Below are 14,967 nucleotides of genomic sequence, written 5' to 3'. Positions count from 1 at the left end.
CAAACCAAGGGGGGTGCTGTGTATTTTAGGACGGGACAGGACAGGGCTGGTGCTGGATTCCAGGGAGAGCTCTCAGGGACACACACACACAGATGTGGAGATGTGCACAGGTTCTCTGGGACAGGCACATGGGTGTGCTCTGCACTGCAGGGTCTTTGTTCCAGGGCTTCATTTTCTATACAGCTATGAAAGACATCACAAGGAAGCCCAAAAATCTGGAGAACTTGCATTGACTGGTCCACAGTGTGCATGTCCACGAATGTGGATAAGTTTATATAGCAGCCCTGTGTTCATGCCCACCTGCCTGGGGGTAGGAAGTGATGGTTCCTTTTCTGGGGCTCTCTGTGGGTCTCCTGTGCCGAGTCTGCTTGGATTTTCTTTAGACACCATAGATGGAATTGTGTTCTTGAAGTGAAGTTTGAATTAGCAGATTGCTCTCAGATTGGCTGGGGCGTTATGAATTTAGTTAATCTTACACTTCTTGTTCCAGACAATGTTTGAATGCTTTATGGGAGAGTGTCTGTCATTGCTGCATTTTATTTTCCTTCCCTGTGAAAGGATATGCAGTGTAGCCTAAAGAGAGAGGAAGGTTTTCCCTTTTTTTCCCCCTTGCAATGTGTTCTGATGTGCTGGCCATATATTCTGTTTATTTGCTGGCAGACTGAATCAGCAGGGATACAGCGTGCTCAGATTCAGAAGGAGCTGTGGAGAATTCAGGATGTCATGGAGGGTTTACTTAAACATAAACAGCAGAGAAGCTCTTCTGAGGCAGGTAAGCAATGCTTTTGTCACACAGGAGATGGAATTGGATCATCGGCATTTTTGAAGCGTAAGCTCCGTTGTTGCTCCATTTGTATGTTTGAAAAAATGGCACAATGACTAAGAAAAGAACAAAGCAAATACTATTTTAAGTTGATGCTTGGTGTATTTGTTTGATAGCAACAGGTGGTAGTTGATATTTTAAAAGCTGTTTATTGAAAACCATTTTTCTCTCTTTTTCTTTTTTTCCCCTACACCTTTCCCCCTTCCCCCATACAGGCATCATGGTATCAAGGACATTTTCTTCTATTAAATATAAAAATGAGGTATGGTTTTAGCATATTTACTATTTTAGCGTTATGGAAGTTGTAATATGGCTGTGATAAAAACAAGCATTATTGTGAATCTTTAAAGGCTGTCTGAAGGGTGTATTCAGTATTATTTGCTGTAAAAACATGGCATTATGAACTAGTTTTAAAGCCTGATACCTCCACTAGTAATTCTAACACTCATTTGTACTGTGTCTCTGTATTCTCACTGGTGTGTTTCTCTTTTCCATTTCTTACCTTTTCCTCTCCATAGGCTCTTACCATAGAAATATAAACCCTGATTTATGGATACATTTTCTACCCACCACACTTTTCATGGGAAGAAATACACTGTTTTCTATGTTTATTCAGATATTGAGCCTGGTTCTCAGATGGCCAGAGCACCCACAAGAAGATCTGAAGCTGTGGGAGCTCCCAAATGTTGAATTCCTCTGAAAATCTGACTAGAAGTTACAGTTTTAAAGGGACATTGTCATGGTTGTCTAAAGTGTATGCAGAATACATCTGACTTACAGAACTTCCTAAAAGTCTCATTTATGCAAAAGTCTTTCAAAAGATATTGGATTTAATTTTTTAAAGTACAGTTTGGAGAGTTTGTACACGTCCAACAGAAAGTGCAGGTGTTAGAATCTTTTTTTGTTGTTGTTAAATGTGACACTGTCCCTTTAGCTGCAAAATCTATAGCTGCTGTAGCCGTGGTGATATATTTTTGTTTTTAAGTTATAAATAACTGTACCAGGTGTGCACATCTAAATAAGGTGACTATTCTACAATCTTTAGGAAGAGGAAGTAGTCCCACCTCGTCCTCCACTCCCTCGGTCCTATGACTTTACAGAGCATCCTCCCATAATCCCCCCTCTGCCCAGTGATAGCAGCTCCTTGCTCTGTTATAGCAGGGGCCCAGTACATCTGACAGAAGAAAAGAAGATGTACCAAGTGCAAGGATATCACAGAAATGGATCCTACTGTGTAAGTGGCTCGGGCTGCCACGTTGTTCCTGAACATCCTCCCCCCTCCCCACAGTCAGTTTTTCTTTACTCATCTGGCTACTTTTGTGCTGTGGTTTCACTTTTTTTTTCCTTTTGTTTATAGCTGCATCATTTTGCTCTTCACATTTTCCTGTCGTATGTTCTGTGCATATATGGAGTGTCTTAAGACTTAAATTTCATAAACTTAGATTGTTCTCCTCACTAGTTCCTGGGCTCAGTTTTTGAAGCTCACACCAATTTGTCTCCAGAAGATCATTAAAAAAAACCCCACAACTCTGCCTTGTTATGGCAGTTTTTTCCTGTAATTTCTGATTGGCTGTAAATGTTGCTGCTCAAGTTAACTACCAAAAAATTCTCCTGCCACACCACTTGAAGATGGAACACTGTCTTCAAGTGAGAGCAGAGTTATCACAGGATAATTGGTTTGAGTCTTAAGGCATGAGTGCTTGTACCAAAGTGCCTAGTTTATTTACCTCATCCCTTGGTGTTTTCAGGGTCCTGATTACAGGCTTTATAAGAGCGAGCCCGAGCTAACTACAGTAGCAGAAGTGGATGAGTCTAATGGTGAAGAAAAAACAGAGCCAATTTCAGAATCGGAATCTTCTGCCAAAGGTTTGTCCCCAGGCATGGTGTTTCCAACCCTTCAGCTTTTTCACAAGGAATGCAGAGCTCAGCTGTGCTCTAGGAGCTGCCTCGTGGTTTGTGTCTTTGCAGCCTGTCCATTTCTCACTTGGATGGAACAGCTTCCACAATAAAATAATGATTTAATTATATGATGAGAGAAATTTCAGACAATTACACTGCAGAAAAATCAAACATTACACTCAGCAACAGCCCTGAAATCCTTATTGACACCATGTCTAATCACATCACTCACATTCCCCACACACCATACCCTTGAACAATTACCCATTTTATGTTCTTCCCTTGAACAATTACTCAGTTTTTGAATCAAGCTCCTGATGTTATGTCACTGGAACGTCCAAAAAGGCAGCACCACAGAATTTTCAGGCTCTCATAAGGCAGGGAAACAATGTCTTTTTCTTTTTTTTAATCTTGTAATTGTTGAATTGCCTTCTGTCCTCTGATATAATAGGAATAATGATCATGACCTTGGATTGTACAGACAATAAAGGTCTTTGCAATTGCTGAATGCTTTAGATTCTTCCCTTCACCTAGCTCCCATAAAAGCTACTAATTGCTTGGTAGAGTCTTTTACCAGGAAGTGCTTCTCAATTCTGTTTGTTAAAACACACAGAATAGTTTGTTAAAGGTGACTTCAGGAAAATGCTCAGCTTTAGTGCCTCCCAAAAAACATGTTAAGAGCTTTGAGAAAAAGTACCTGGTTTTTTTTACCCTAAGGATTGATGTTGCCAGTGCCAGCAGGATCACTGTTGTTTTGGTGCTTTGACTAAGCATTTACAGGCAGGCTGATGCAATGAGAACAGGATTTTACCAGGAATTATGATTGTACAAAGATGCTGTTTTCATCAGAATGGTCATAGAGGTTTTTAAAACCAAGGTTGGCATACAGTTTGGGTGTGAACTTTGTGACTGGTACTGTGATATAATTCAGCTTGCACTTACCACGCAGTTTGTCAATTCAGATTTCCTGGGGTATTTGCTGAGATGCAATGTTAAGGCACGTAATTAAATATCTGTTAACTTGGTGGTGAAAAATGGAATATTTATCCTGAGATTTGCTAATCATCGATGACCTAAATTGAGAAACTTGTCTTTCTGACAACATGCCTAGGTTTTATTGACCTGTGATGCTTCTGATTATTCACAGTCATTTTTGTCAAGAGGTGAAGTAATGGTAAGGACAGAATAAGAAGATCCACAGTAACTATATAAAGCAACACTTTTTAAGCACCCCAATCTGCTTTCTATCTCAATCACAGAAATTATTTTATTATGTACATTTGTAGAAAAACAGTCCTCAGCCAGGGAAAGCAGTAGTGCAAATTCCCCTAAGATAAATACTATTTGGAGGTGTGGAACAGAATAGCTGCAGTGGCAGCAAGCCATGAGAGGCTTTGTATACTCTAAAACTCCTTTCAGTCTGTTGTTTATCATAGCTGTGAGTTACCATTGCAGCATGACTTTTCTAACAGACATTGCTTGTTCTGGGCATTCTCTCATAAGAGCACTCCCCATGCAGTAGGAAAAGTTTCCATTTCTCATTTTTTCAGTTCTGTTACAGTGTGTAAGCCATTACAGATCTCTGCCGGTTCAGGAAGCATTTTTGTGCTGTTCTCTCTTAAGTTTTTAAGCTGATGAGGAAAGAAACATAAAGGCAGCTCATCTCTGAATTCTTTCTGTCTTGCTGTTTTAGGAGTCATACTTAAATGATGGTAGTTTCTTATTGAGGTTGGTTCTAAAAATGAATAATTTCAGAGGAAATTTAGGAAGGTTTTTTAGGGGTTGTGCACTTCACTGTGCTGTGCACTCCTCATGCCAGCCATTTCCCTCATTTCAAACATCAGCAGTTAGAGAGAAATGGGCCCATGACAAATGTGAGAGCAGAGGAACATTGTGACCTGTGTGGTACGTGACACAGGTGACACAAAAAGAAAACTGAATTCTGCCTTGTTTGATCCTTTTCCGTGTCTGAAGGAGACCCAAACTGTTGTTTCATAGCAGAGTATCCTGAGCTGTTTGCACTGCCCAGGCTCAGGGTGATCCCATTCACACAGACACGAGCATGGGGTGCACACACAAATCAAGAGCTCGGCCTGAGCTCCAGAGTCTCCACTGTCAGCAGCTCTCCTGACCCTGCCTTTGGGAGAAGAGTTCCAAGGCTGACCGCGTGTCTTTTCTGCAGAACTAAGCAGCAGTTCTGGCAGAGTTCTGCACAGCACTCAGTGTGTTGCTTTGCTGTTTTGCAGGCTCACATTTCCCTGTGGGAGTTGTTCCACCCAGGACCAAATCCCCAACGCCAGAGTCCTCAACAATAGCATCCTATGTCACTTTGAGGAAGAGCAAGAAGATAGATCTGAGAACGGTACTTCCAAATAACCTTGGAGTGTTGACGTGTTCCTTTTTCTGTTTGGTAGCTACTCCAAAAGTTAAAGTTATTTTCATTTTCTTTACCAGAAAAAAACAAAAACAAAAACAAAAAACCACTGTTATAAAAGCATTATATACTAGATTAGTGGAGACAGCTGTAGAAAGAATGATAAAATTATAAATGCTGTGTATGTTAAACTGCATGGAGACAAAGTGGGCAAGAAATAAATGGTAAATCTACTGATCTGCTGAAATTCAGGCTTGAGTTGAAAGCACGTGAAGCATCTTGTATTTGGCAATTTAACTGCCCCTTTATAATAAGCACAGGCTTTTACTTATTATTGATTTATTTTTATTAAATAAAATTTTATTTATTTCAATACTAAAATAATTTGGGAAATAGCTAAAGCAGCCACAAAATAAGGATGTGGTAAGCAGCATGCAGGTAATAAACCCAACATTTCAGATTAGACAGTTCTGTGGTGTCTGGGTTAAAGACACACACATACAGAAGTTCATGCAGAAGAGAGGAAAACTTTTGCCATAGCTACAGAAGGTGTGAGAAGACTGGGAGAGGAGAGAAAAACTCCCAGGGTATTGACTGGAGAAAGAATATTGCTTTTCCTAACTGATATCAGCTACTGTGAATGTGCTCAGTGCTGCTGGTATGCCTGAAGTCCATTTCTATTTGTCATAAGGAGTACAAATCTGCCTGAAAACCAGTGAATTTCAAGAAAAGAGTGCGTAAATGGGTGTTGTTCTGGGGAAAATATACTGGTTAGAATTAAAGATTTTTAAGTGGTCAGAAATGCACTTTGTTTCAGCCTGCACTTGCAGTTAAGTGATGCCCAGCTGCAGTTTTTCTTGAAATAAAAGGGCAAAAATTACTATTAGATCAACTGGTATAAATGTCCTGGATCATTAAATTTCAATTATGTTTGTCTTAGCCAAGTACTTTGTGTTTGCCAGTTTATAATGTCTGATAAATCGTTTCAGCTCGAGAGAGTGGCTTTGAGAGAGTGTCTGCCCATTCTCTTAGTGTTTATCATTGGTGATGGCAATGCTGTTGTTCAGAAGAGCACATTATTCCTTCCTTTTATTTTGAATTTCAGTGTTCGTTTATTAATAATTGTTTTTTCCACGTACATGGGAGGTCTTTATTTGCCCACTATTTTTCTGCTTTTTAGTAAATCATTGGGTTGATCTCTTCTGGTAAATTAGCAGTCTGAAATGTTAGTTTTTTTTGGAAGCACATGTACATATTTTGTTCCACTGAAGGAAAGACCAAGGAGTGCAGTGGAGCAGCTGTGCCTTGCAGAAGGCTCACGGCCTCGGATGACAGTGGAGGAGCAGATGGAGAGAATCAAGAGACACCAGCAGGCTTGTCTGAGAGAGAAGAGGAGAGTTCTCAATATCATTGGAGTTTCAGAGCAGTCTCCTTCCCAGAGCTTCTCCTCTGTCAGGGATCATCCATTCACATTGGCACAGGTGGGTCCCAAGGGGAGCAAAGGCTTTGCTGGGTGCAGTTCAGAACCAGAGGGGTTCATTTGAGACTAATTGCAGAGTTACAGACTCAGAAAGACAACCTTTGTTCTTGCACCCAGTGATGGAAATCACTTCTTTGCCTTTTTGGAAAGTGCAGGTCCACATCCCTTTGGTTATTGGGATGTTTGGTGACAGGACAGGAGGTTTTGGTGTGAAATTGCAAGGTTTGTGACTAAAAACAAGGTCAGGGAGAGTCAGGACTCCCTCGATGCTGAAAGGAAGTCACTGCTGGTTTTTCTGTATGTATTCAGGGTGTTCAAACATCTGGGACGTTTTTAGGTAGGAATGTGTATTTATGGTCAGGACTCCTAAGTGGTGCTCTTCTGCTGTGGTGTTTGAGCCCAATAAATACATGAAAATAGAGCCCACACTTTTGTTTTCACTCATTCTTAAACTTGTTTATTTGCCTAAAAAGCTTATTCATGGGTAAGGGATGGGGAAAGAAGAGGAAGATACAACTGCTTGTCATGAACCAGGAAATATTCTGAATATATATCTAAAAAACAAACAAACAAACAACCCAGAAAGCCAAACCAAACCCAGATACAGGATAGCAGGTATTAGGCAGCCTAGTACTTTCCAAATATTTAAAATTATTTTTCTTTTCCAGTAGCTTAATGGAGTTGATTTTTGTTTGGTCTTTGGTTTCTTCGGGTTTTTAATCTTCTGGAATACTTTTTTCTTCAGACCACACTGTTTGCTGACTTTTATTGTTGTTGTTATTATTATTAGTAGTAGTAGTATTATTATTGTTGTTGTTATTATTATTATTATTGTTATTATTATTATTATGTGATTTTCTACTGGTACAGAAATGCCTTCTTTTTTTGTGTGTGTGGGAATTGTTTTGTTTTGTTTTGTTTTTGTTTGGTTGGTTGGTTGGGTTTTTTTGTAGGCATTTAAACGTCTGGTTTTCCAAAAACAGATTAAATATATTGCAGTAAAACATAAAAGATATTGTAAAATACTAAAATAGAAATTTGTAAGTTTTTACTATTATAGCAAAATACATTGCAGTGTCAGCAAATCAGGTGTTTCCAAAGATGTTTTAGCTTTGCATTTTGGGTTGTTTTTTTCCCCTCTCAGCATGATAAGCTGCTGCAGAGCTTTACACAAGTTACTTTTTCTTCAAGAACTTTGCATGCCCAGAATTCCAGTTCAGCCTTTGCAGTCGAGCATCTGCATTTGGGCTGACATCAGGAATGCTGCATGTGGAGGGAGCTCCTGCAGGTATTTCTGTGATGAGCAGTGCCTGTCTCAAGAAGCAAAGCTTTGCAGACGTTTCTCTCAGTGGTTTTTTTTCTCAGGGGTGTTTGAGCTTTCCCTCTTCCCTGGGGAATTGTTCCATCCCTCCAGGTGGGGAGGCTGTGTCACACCTGGGCAGGCAGCAGAGTGGGGGAATGGCCCAGAATAGCTGTGCCAGGACTCAGAGTCATCCTGTTCATGCACCAGGTGAAATCAGGGCTCTGTGGGTGATAAGGAATTTACAGAGTAAGAGAGAGGATCTCTGAACTGAACATTTAGCTGGTAGTCCATGTTACAAAGTCACTTTTTCTATCACAACTTTAATTCCTCCAGAATGCTATTTGGCTAAAAAGCCCCAGGATGAGGTATTGTGCTGAGTAACAGCTTTTGTTTCTAAAAGCATAGTTTTTATGTCTATTGATTTTTAGAAAAATGGTGCAATGGCATTAACTGCTGGAAGTCTTTCTGATTGTGGTTCAGTTATTTAAGAACTGGGGGGAAAGGGATTTTATAAATGGCCTGCTGTGTAATTTTGAAGTGATGACCATTAGTACAAAAGGAAGTTGCTTCACAAGTGGTGTTGGGACAAGCACATGATAAGGGGTGCATACTTTAATTTGGGAGAGCAAAGACACTGATTTATGAGCTGACTTAGGTGGAATTTCCTCTAATAGAGTGCATGTGTTAGATCACAGGGGTTCAGCTTTGAGATTTACTGCTTCCATGGCTCCCATTTTTCCTCAGCTCCAGTTCTCAGATGAGCTCCCCTCGGGTCTGCCAATATCATGTTCACAGTTCACAGTCTCCAGTCACCTCTGCCATCCTTCCTCCACATTTTTATATCAACCTATTCTCAGCACAACAGATGGTTTTTAAAAAGAAATCATTGAGATCCTCTGCCGTTGTCAGATACTGTGTTGTCCTGTATTCAAATAATCAGTTCTCACCACAGGCTTGGAGGATACCCAAGATAACTGGAGGAAATGCATGCAGGTGCACTGGGAATTTTGTGCTGAAAGCAGATTTTTATCGATTTTTTTTTTTCCTTAAACCAGAAGAAGATATTTTATGAAAAGAGCAGTGCTTATGAATGCAAGTAAGAATTCTCCTAAGCTGATTTGTGACTGAACTAAATATGAATGAAACTTCAGAAGATTAAGGGTGACATTTAAGTGCTGGAGAGGAAGGTGGGGCAGAAAGTACAATAACCTTGCAGACAAAGAAATGTTAGACAGGCTGAACTGTTTTGAAAGGTACAAAATAAGAAAATTCCGAGTCCTTCATGATTTCCATTTTCCTTTTTGCAATCTATGCTTAAGGTTTTCTCAAGTCTTGTTTTTTTGATCAGTCAGAGGACAGCACTAGGCTCAGAAGTGAGGCTGTGATAACTTTTGTAACAATATGTCCATGCTCCACTTTTGTTCACAGAATCGGAAAAAGGATGAGGCAGTGTCTGACAACATGAAGGAGTTTGAGAGCACCAGTAGAGAAAATAATTTGAAACAAAATAATGGAAGTCCTGGAGAAGAAATAGCACAGCTACAAAATGATGGAGATCAAGAGCATAATTCAAGTTTTACTGAAGAGGTACAGAGCTGTTCCTTACTAAACCATCATCAGCTTGTCCTGCAGTAACAAAGTCCTGTGAGACACACACCAGAGTATGGGAAAGTGAGCCAGTTCTCTTTGCTTGGAATATAAAGACTTCTTGTTGGATATACAACATTCCATAAAGAATCACAAACTTTTACCAGATCTGTCTGTAGCTGAGCCATTGAATTTTCTTGTCTGTGGTCTTTAAATAATAATCATTGACATAATATAAGCCTGTTACTTAGGCTACCCCAGTGTCATTTTTGACAGGCATTTAATGTCCCTGAATTTTTCTTTGGTTGGCTATAGTGCATCAAATAGTTTTTAGAAAGCAGAATAAAGCTGACACAACAAATTATACATGGAATCAGGCAGTACCTGTACTTTTAGATATTTGTCACTGCTTTGATTTCTGCCTTGAAGTAGTTTGAAACATGCTTGGCAGGGATTACCTTGGTTTTTCTGGTACTGGAGTGCCCTTAACACTTAGCAAAAGCAGACTGACTGTGGAGGATGGAATACTAGAGTTGCTTCTACATAATCACATCCTGTTTCTGGTTCAATATTTTTTAAAGTATTGTGTAGGGGTTTTTACTTCTTCTGTATCCTTATTCCTCAGGTAATCATTCTTTTGTTTAATCATCCTTTTGTTTTCCTATTTTATATTTACCTTTAAATATATATCTGATGGAGAGTGGTGTAAATCAAATAACTCATTCATATTGTTACCCATTAGAAACACTTCTTTATTGAGAGACTGTTGCTTTGTTAAATATGCAAATATTTGAAAAGGAAAATTATGTAATACACTCATATTGTTTGTTTGTAATCAGACTTTTAAGAGCAGCATTCAGTCTTACCAACAAAATATAGCAGCATCTGGAATTTTTGTTGGCATTGTGAAGAGAGGGATAGCAGGAAAAAGCAGGCAGGCTGCAGTCCAAAGAGCACAGATAAGTTCTGGAAGTGATTAAGTCAAACCCTGCCCATGGTCTCTGGTATAAGTTTTAGGATAACTCTATTAACCTGCATGGTATTGATAAAAATTTCTTAAGTTCTGTAATTCTGAGTTACTAAGTATACATGATTGCAAAATTTGTCTGTCAATAAAACTGTTTCCTGGTACTGTATTTCTTATCTGCCACTTAGTGTGTGTTACAGCTTTTTGTTTCATGATTTCATTTTTTTTATAGCTGTCAAAAACTGATGATCTTTTATCAGATGCACATGTTGTATCTGACTCAAAAGAAGTGAGTGATGAAGAGAAAGCAGAAAAGAAAAATAAATTCGAAGAAACACATGATGGTGATATAAGGTAAAAATCAAACAAGATGTTCAGAGGCTATTTTAAACTTGCATGTTTTATTTATTAGTTGAATGGACCAAGCAATTGCCATAAATATTGAAAAGGTTTATTTCCATGGTTTTGAGAGGTTTACATATAGGCAGATCTAGGGAGAGGCTGAACTGCTGCAGGGGTTCAGTCAGGGTTGATGACTTGGTGGGAGAAGCAATGTTTCTTTTCAAGTGCTGTCCCAGTTATAAACAGAATGCATTCATAATCCTTGCTTTGGCCTCCAAAATAATGTCAGTTCAAGTTTTGTATCCATTTATTATAAACAAATCAGCCAGTGCTTCCATGGCATGCTCTGCATTGCTGATATTTAGGAGCAAAGTAATTACCTTATTCTACATCTCCTTTTTTAATTTTGACCTCACTGCTTTGCAGCATTGCGCAATTAGAGGGATATTATATCTTGGATATTTCTCTCTCACGGTTCATAACTTTAGTTTAAGTTGCACTGCAGGTCCTAAGTGAGTTCTCATAACTTTGTCACAGGACCCTGCAGCAGGAGGAAGCTGCAGGAGTGTATAAAGGAAATTAATTAGTAATTCAATCCCAGGGGCTTTTTTGAAAGTGTAACTACACAGAGTAGAAGGGTTTCAAAATGCCTGCTTAATTTATACTACCTGGATTTGCAAGTTGCAACTTTTTTCTATTGACAGGAGAAAATTAAATTATAGCTGCTATACTTAGTGGTTAACACCTGATATTAAGTTAGGGTGAGTTCTGAATGCTGTGCTTTTTTTAAACAGCTTGCAGAGTGTAACCACAGTTGCAAACCACAAACCCAAAACCAGCTCAGAAGAAAGTGAAATACTTAGTGTTCAAGAACAAGAAGGGATTGTGTCTTCATTTGAATTAGCAGCACAGTCTTCAAAAGGAAATCAGGCAGCAGCAGGTATGGAAAGGAGTTTGACTGAAGCACAAGTTATCCAGTACATATGTAAAACTTTATTTCAGTTTGATTGTGTCTTTTGATGCCCTGAAACCCTTATGAATTGAAAATGCTGAGCTAGTCTACATGTGAAGTGTACAGTTTTGTCATGTACAGAAAAATAGTTTCCCAGTGGACAGCTACAGAAATTCCATTTTTCTGAGGTTTTAATAGAGCTTTTATAGTTGCTAATTAAGGGATTTAAATAACTGTTGCCAGAAATTGAGTCATACTGTAGTTGTTGGTTGGAGCAAATCCTTTCTTTCTCATCTCAGTCCTGGGTATGTGTAGACTTTTTTACCATTACTCCCTGCTGCTGAGTGACCTTAGATATACCCAAAATAGTGGAAGTATTGAGGGTTTCCATTATTCTAAACTAGCAATTAAAAGACCCCAGTTTGGCCATGTTTCGAGGAGTAAGAAAGATGAAGAAAACAGAAAACACCACCTGAATGGCACAGTAACTGAGGTGGGCTGTTCTGCAAGAAGAGAAGAGTGGAATAAAGCAAAACTGTGTGCAGAGAAGGCAGAGAAAGAGGGGAGTGAGTAGGGAAGGAGGAAGGGAGAAGATAGAATTCAAGACATTATTATTTATACTTCCATCAGTATTTGCTGATGGGAATGGTTAAGTAAGCCAAGTGCTTCAAGTTATGGGTATAAAAGGTGATCTGGACCTTTGTAGTGCAGTCAGCAATCCTTGCTGTGACTGGATAATCAAAACCAGAACTTGGATATGCATTTTGTACTGCTCAGCAGAATGAAAAAGCTCAGATAATCTGAGCTGGATGTGAAGGTGGGTCTGGGCCTATCCCAGCTACTTAAATTTTACTCTTTTTTCCCTCTCTTTCTTGGCAACATAAAACATCAGCATTCATGTGTTTGTCAGTTATTTCTAAGCCTCATTAAGGATCAACTATGCTGTCCCTTGAAGCTGTGCTTTTTTTGTGCTGATCAGATTTTAAGTCTTTATTTGTGTGGCTTTCATTTGTTTCTGCTTATATTTGCTATGGCTTGAAGTGGTGATTTTTCAGGCTTATCTTTATTCTAGCTTCTGTAACTTGTATTCTTATTTATTTTGCTGTATGACTGGCAGTGAAAAGTTTGCCTTCTTCACCAGAATCGTCCTTGTCACCAGCTCCATCCACACAGACACAGCTCACAGAAGGATCACATTTCATGTGTGTATAGTCACAGAGAAGTACGTTCTTTTTTCTCCCACCTCTCCTGTTCCTAATACTCTGCCAGGTATTTATCTGCTGTTGTTTTTGTGAGAACCATCTGTAGCTGATACTCAGCAGGACAGAGCTGCCTGCAGTGTTGAATAGAAATCAGCAGAATCAATAGAATGTAAGGAATAGAAGCCAGAAAACAAATACACTGTGTGGATTCCCCTGCAAGGAGTGCATTCTCTGTCCAGCTGCAAAGAGAAAGGGCTGAGTGCTGTGTCAGTGTGTTCTCCACACGTGGCAGGGTGTTAGCCCTTGGAATGACACGGGAGGCCTGAGCTGTACAAACCTGGAGTTCAGGCATGAGCATCAGTGCACGGCTGCACATGGGTCTTGGTGCTTCAGTCGTGGGCATGGGCAAAACGAGCTCGGACCAGAGCTCAGAGCAGATCAAAATGAGCTCAGACCAGAGCAAAATGAGCTTAGACCAGAGCTCAGACTAGATCAAAATGAACTCAGACCAGATCAAAATGAGCTTAGACCAGAGCAAAAGGAGCTCAGACTAGATCAAAATGAGCTCAGACCAGATCAAAATGAGCTTAGACCAGAGCAAAAGGAGCTCAGACCAGATCAAAATGAGCTCAGACCAGAACAAAATGAGCTCGGACCAGATCAAAATGAGCTCAGACCAGAACAAAATGAGCTCGGACCAGATCAAAATGAGCTCAGACCAGAGCTCGGACCAGAGCAAAAGGAGCTCAGACCTGGGGATGCACAGGAGGGAGTGGGCTAGTGGCCTGAGGAACTTCTGGGTTAAGACGTAGAAACAACAATTAAAAGAAACTTTTTTCCCCTTTCTGTAGAGAAAAGCTCTTTCCGTGGCTGCACAGCTGCTCTTTGCTGACATAGGGGGTGATGGCTGCTGGCAGTCAAGTTAGGCTAGGTTTACCTGTGGTGTTACCCACTTCGTGAATGGCAGTGGAAATACAAAGTGTGTGTTTGTTTAGGCAAGTGTTTAACAAAATTAGCAGGGTATCAGTGTGAATGCTTCAGCACTTTACAGCATTTAAATCAATCCACATTTCGTTGTTGTTGTCGTCAAGTGTCTATTTAAATAAGCTTTCTGCTGAAAGAATGAGCTTTGTTTCAATGCAAATGTTAAATGCCATACCAAATGTAACTTCAGAAAGCTTTAAAATCAAGAGCAATTTAAAAGGGAGACATTTTCAATCATTTAGCATAAGGAGATCTGAAAATGCAGGTTTTTTTTTTTTTAATTTACTGTCCAGTCTCAATTGCCAAGGTTTCATTTTAGCAAACTTAGACTTATTGGTCATCAGTGACCTTTTTAGTATGAACTAAGGGCAATAAACGATTTGTACTCCTTAAAAAAATAAATATTAAAATATTTTCACATTCAGTCCTGACACTGCACTTGCCTTCCTGATGGGTGTGTGTGTCTGCCATGATTAGATTTAGCTTGAATTTTTGTACTTTTATTCAAAATTTTTATTACCGAGCTATGTAAAAAACAATGGCTGGGACTTTCCTTCTGGAAATACTGGTTTACGTTAATGCTTTCCAGGTTCACTGTGTAAATATACACACATTTATCATGCATCTTCTTTTTAAATTGGACAAACATTGGCCCATCAGCTGAGTTTTGGGTCAGTGATGCCTGTGAAACTGCACTGCAGGATTCTGTGTGTAGGCACAGGGCACCTGAATCCAGAAATCCATCACCAATTGCACTGAGCTGCTTTCAGCTCAGATGAGCAGATCAGCAAATTCATTTTCTGTAGGATTTATGCTCAGTGAATTAGAAAGGAACAGGAAGAGGCTTGTCCCCGTGGTGAGGTGTGTCCCCACAGCCAGCTCTGCAGGTGAAGCTTTCCTGTGCCCAGCACAGGTCTGCCCTCCAAACCCTCTCAAGAGGCTTTAATTGCTTGGGGCAGAATGCTCCATCTGAAATGGCACTTGCCAGTGGATTCTCTGCTCGCACGCTTACTTCCCTGATGGAGAAAGGATTCCAGAACTGCAGATCCATCCT

The 14,967-nt window shown here is 39.7% G+C and overlaps 1 protein-coding gene across 2 annotated transcripts in view; it reads left to right on the top strand.

The window, feature by feature from the left end:
- Positions 1-12,939, top strand: part of LOC134043863 (pleckstrin homology domain-containing family A member 5-like) — a 63,686-nt gene extending 50,747 nt beyond the window's left edge. The window contains exons 16-25 of one of the 2 annotated variants that reach the window (XM_062492599.1): positions 661-772; positions 1,039-1,085; positions 1,869-2,057; positions 2,572-2,689; positions 4,969-5,084; positions 6,368-6,577; positions 9,308-9,466; positions 10,666-10,787; positions 11,570-11,715; positions 12,845-12,939. In XM_062492599.1, coding sequence (XP_062348583.1) covers positions 661-772; positions 1,039-1,085; positions 1,869-2,057; positions 2,572-2,689; positions 4,969-5,084; positions 6,368-6,577; positions 9,308-9,466; positions 10,666-10,787; positions 11,570-11,715; positions 12,845-12,939 — 1,314 coding nt within the window. The remainder of the gene's footprint in view (positions 1-660; positions 773-1,038; positions 1,086-1,868; positions 2,058-2,571; positions 2,690-4,968; positions 5,085-6,367; positions 6,578-9,307; positions 9,467-10,665; positions 10,788-11,569; positions 11,716-12,844) is intronic. The other variant, XM_062492600.1, reaches the window with a different exon arrangement.
- The last annotated feature ends 2,028 nt before the right edge of the window (positions 12,940-14,967 follow it).

This window comes from Cinclus cinclus, chromosome 4 (genome assembly GCF_963662255.1).
Source record: "Cinclus cinclus chromosome 4, bCinCin1.1, whole genome shotgun sequence".
In the NCBI taxonomy this organism is placed as follows: domain Eukaryota; kingdom Metazoa; phylum Chordata; class Aves; order Passeriformes; family Cinclidae; genus Cinclus; species Cinclus cinclus.
Note: the sequence above shows the minus strand (reverse complement) of the source record. Positions and strands in the feature narration are given on the sequence as shown.